Source organism: Zeus faber (genome assembly GCF_960531495.2).
Source record: "Zeus faber genome assembly, chromosome: 20".
NCBI classification, from domain to species: Eukaryota; Metazoa; Chordata; class Actinopteri; order Zeiformes; family Zeidae; genus Zeus; species Zeus faber.
The window spans coordinates 21,843,470-21,848,469 of NC_137207.1; the positions used below are offsets into that span (position 1 = coordinate 21,843,470).

The following is a 5,000-nucleotide window of genomic DNA, read 5'->3' on the forward strand; positions in this document are numbered from 1 at the left end:
ATTTTCTGAGTCGGGTGGGGGTGGGGGTGGGGGGTGGGGGGCGGTGGGGTGGGGTGTCCTGCTCCTTCGCAGGGACATTTATCCACCGGGAGTGTGTGAGTGTGAGTGTGTGTGTGAGACCCGCCGTGCGCCCAGATCGGCATGGACCAGCCTGCCAGCAGCTGCATGCGGAGCGCCCACCCCGGCAGCCCCATCTGGGGGTGCATGAGGAACCCCCACTCGGGGGTACCCGGTGCCGGTCTCCAGTCACCCTATCAGCAGAGTCCCTTCTCCCTGCACCAGAAGCCGGACTTCCTCGCCTACACGGACTTCTCCAGCTCCTGCCTGGTGCCCGCCGCGCAGCACGCCGCCTACCCCCGCGACGACAGACTGTACCAGGAGGGCCACGCTGCGCCGGGCGGGTACCAGAGGGCCGAGTGGCAGTTCAACCCCTGCGAGACGCGGCCGCGGGGGCCCGAGGCGTGCCCTCCAGTGGCCCCGGCTGCGCCGCCGGCGGGCGCCGGCAATGGGGTCGGAGGGGTGAGCATAGGGGCGGAGATGGACAGTGCGGGCGCGGATCGGCCTCCCAACAGCGCCCCCGGGGGAGGCTGCCTGGAGGGAGACTACTCGCCGCAGAGCGTGGGGTCGGCCGACTCGGACAAGAAGAGCTCCAAAAGGAAGAGGGACGCCACAGGTGAGTGTCGGCGCAGGGATACGGTACTGCGGTGGAAGACGGGTGTCTCGAGGATCTCATAGCGATGAAGCACAGGGAACTGGGGTTACAGGGGTTACAGGGGTTATAGAGGCCACGCATGGAGATGGGACAGGTGTATGGAGAGTTAAAAAACGATGAGTTCATAGGGATTATCAACTTTTCAAACCTCCTTCCAGGTCCAACATTATTGACTTTAAAAACAAATAAGTCACAAAAAAAGGTGAATTGAATTCTGTGTACCGCAACAGCAAAGGTTGAGCCAAGAGCCCGGCCTCCTTCCTGCCCCAGCTGAACGCTGTGATGTGTCAGACCTGGCAGAAGGCTTCCTCCGCCATAATGCACCTTAGCGGTCCTCTCACCAGATCACTATGCGAAGGGTGAGCCGGTGAAAAGACTTTCTGCGGCCAAAAACACATGCTCACGGCAGCAGTTGCATCCTCTTATTGTTGAACAGGCTAAAATGAAAATGATTAATGGGACAGGGGGAAGTTGTCGCTGGGCCCGGGTCTCATCTGAAATACACCATTGTTGTCCACTTTCAGGATGCTGCAGGGGAGAAATCAGTGTAGGTCAACTGACATCACACTTATGAGCATTACACGGATTTATGCAATGAATTTATGGCTTTCTCAAAAATATACAATTTTTAGAAAATAGAAAAAATATATATTATATTTATTTGTGAATTAATATCGATACTTTTCAGAAATGTGGATTTCAGACAAAAAATGTATCCTAGAGATATACAGAAAAAATATAAAGGTTCTATATAAAACAAATCCACTCAAAACGACTGGCTGCCATATTGATTTCCTGCAAACCTGAATGGGCTGTGATAGCGTTCAAACTGTATCTCACTTTGTGAACCGCACTCTGGTGCCAGCTGAGCACTTAGCTGAAAGCAAGTGCTGCAAATAAATGAGTTGATCCCATTTTTTTTTTTATTCATAGCACTGTACATTTAATGTGAGAGTTGAAATGAATGGCTGACGTGCCTAAGTGCAACCTATTTTACACTCAGGTTTATCGTAAGCGATACCCGTGAAATGCAGGATCCTCAACGTCACGAGCAGGAAAACGTGTTTGTTATTATTTGTCACTGATAGGCGCATGATTGAGGCGTTGTGCAACGTGCACGACCATCGTCCGTGCTCGCCGACCCCCAAACACAGTCTGCACCATATGCTGCAGCCGTTGAGCAACACTGAGATTTTTATCCATTGTAATTCCAGATGTTCCTCCCTCTGCAAAGATCGGGAATATTTTGAGATAATTGAATATCCCTGACCGCGGCATACGTATCTCCATATGGCTTAGGGGGATTGCCAAATCATGTAATGAAACTGTCAATTACAACTTTCAAAAGTCGTTTGGTTGAAACTCTGATCCAGCGCTCGTAAAGTGCTGCTGCAGCTCCACAACAGTCAGTAAAAGCACTATAGATACACACACACACACACACACACACAGATATACACACACAGATACACACTCACGCAGATATACACACAGAGATATATACACACACACACAGATATACACACACACACACACACACGCACACACACACGCATGCACACACACCACAAGCACAAACACACACGCACACACACACACACACACAGATATACATACACACAGATATAAAAATACACAGATATACACACACACACAGATATACACACACAGATATATACACACACACACACACACACACACACACACACAGATATACATACGCACAGATATACCTACACACAGATATACACACACACAGATATACACACACAAATATATACACACAGATATACATACACACAGATATACACACACACACAGATATACACACACACAGATATACACACACACAGATATACACACTCAGATATACATACACACAGATATACACACACACACAAATATACACACACACAGATTTACACACACACGGATATATATACACACAGATATACACACACACAGATATACACACACAGATACACATTTACAGTATACACACACACACACACACAGATATACACACATACACAGATATACACACACAGAGATATACATACGCACAGATATACCTACACACAGATATACACACACAGACATACATACACACAGATATTCTCACACACAGATATGCACACACATAGATATACCTACAGTATACTGACATTCTAATGTAATGAGATTGAACTCCCATGGCAGAAGACATTAGTTGGCTCAAATGGTATTCATGATTTTAAGTGTTTGTCTGAACTCCCTTTCAAAGCCAGACCCAGCCATGTTTTTACGGTTTTACACAAATCGAGTTCAAAACATCGGATTCTTAAATTCCGAGGCTTGAGCAATGTGTCGAAGTGTCCTCGTCTGAGCCAGAAAAGACACCGCTGAGAATTACTACGAGGAAAAGAGCGACCGGACACATGGGGCTCCAGACTCGATTGGGGGTAGAATCCATCCACCCCCTACCCCACACACCCACCCACACACACACACACACACACACACACACACACATACACACACAAACACACACACACACACACATACTCACACACCCTCCCTCCCAGCTTATAGTAACCTCCAGCTCGCTGCGGTGAGCACAGGCCAAGCCACGTCTGGTAAACTCACTTTGCCTGTGCGCCCACTTCTTACATTCTTATCCATTGACATTTTCCCGTCTTCGAGCTGAAACACAATCTGCCGCTGAGTGCATGCAACATGTCTGAACGCCACTTTGGGGGGTTCCAAAAAAATTAAAAAAAATAAAAATACGGTCCGTTCGGACTCATATTGATTGGTTTGCAAAAAAGAAAAAAAAAAGGAACATAAATTACGAGAGGAAAATGTCCTGAGGGCGTTCAGCGTACAGACGCAGCTAGTACAGAGTGTATATGTTGTATTATAGTGGATTATTATCGTCTTTTGTCTGTTTATTTCAACTGAATGGGTGTAAAAAAAAATCTGTGCATTAAATAATATAAGTCTATGTAATATAAGTCGATAAATGATGGTGTGACATGGTGTGCGGTGTTACGTATCAAATATCATTACTTTGCATCAGCGTCACCACTGACCTCCGATTCTTCTCATGGAAATGTTTTCCGACCCAGCAGCGAAGTCAACTCACCTTTCCAAATTTTACAACGAAAAAACAACACGACAAAAACACATCCTTTTACGAATTGACACCAATCCCAATTCACCGCCGATGAAGACAAACTGTCCCGAAAATTACAACAACAACAACAACAACAACAACAACAACAACAACAACAACAACAACATGCACCAAATGCTGTTGGTCCGGGGGAACCTGCCGGGCGCGAGCTTTTTTACGGCCTCCGGCTGCACAGGATATTTATTGGGGTGGTCTGTTTTTATTGGGGCCGGGGTGCCCCCCCCCCCGCCAGGTGTTTTCAGGGGTCGGTTTTTAAAGTTTTGTCCGGGAATCGAACGAACCGAACGACACAAATGAAAGGAAGGAGCCGAACGAGCCGAACTGACCGAACGAGTTGAACGATCAGCGCGAGTCGGGCGGCTGGTGTCAGCGTCATCCATGGGGGTTGAATGACGATAATAAGGCTTTCATAGGTTAAACCACTGGTCTTCTAACTCACACACTCATTCACGCACACATTCTCAGGCACGCGCACGCATACACACACACACACACACACACACACACACACACACACACACACACACACACACACACACACACACACACACACACACACACACAAGTGGATATGTACTCCTACACATTAGTATTTGCATGGAACATTGACACCCACCCACCCACATATACCCCCCTACACATACACACACACACACACACACACACACACACACACACACACACACACACACACACACACACAAGTGTCTGGATCTGCCCAGTCACATCTGGACGAGGCACTGCAGCCCATTTCGCATTCTGGCCTGCAGCTCTGGCAAGCGCGAGGAAAAACTTCTCACTTTGACAAATTAGAACCATTTTCTGGAGATTACATCAGCGCGCCTCTGTTGCTACCAACGCACAATTATTACCCGACCCATTTCCTCCCATTCATGGGAGACGTCTTTTTTTGTGTTTTCCTTTGGTGCATTTTTTTTTTTCTTATTATTATTTATATTCGGAGCAGTAAATCAGAATCGGAATCAGAATCAGAAGCAGTTAACTCCGCCAGCGACATTCACACGGACTTGGAATTTGTTTTGGTGAGGTTTGGTGCATTATCTCTACAGAGCATTGGCATTAAAAAAAAAAACTAATAAAATAAAAAGCTCA

General features: G+C 47.0%; 1 protein-coding gene across 1 annotated transcript in view; it reads left to right on the plus strand.

Annotated features, from left to right (window-relative positions):
* Positions 1–5,000, plus strand: part of meox1 (mesenchyme homeobox 1) — a 10,986-nt gene that overhangs the window by 325 nt on the left and 5,661 nt on the right. Inside the window, exon 1 of the mRNA XM_080021940.1 lies at positions 1–673. This exon is cut by the window's left edge and continues 325 nt beyond it. Coding sequence (XP_079878066.1) covers positions 142–673 — 532 coding nt within the window. The 5' untranslated portion in view covers positions 1–141. The remainder of the gene's footprint in view (positions 674–5,000) is intronic.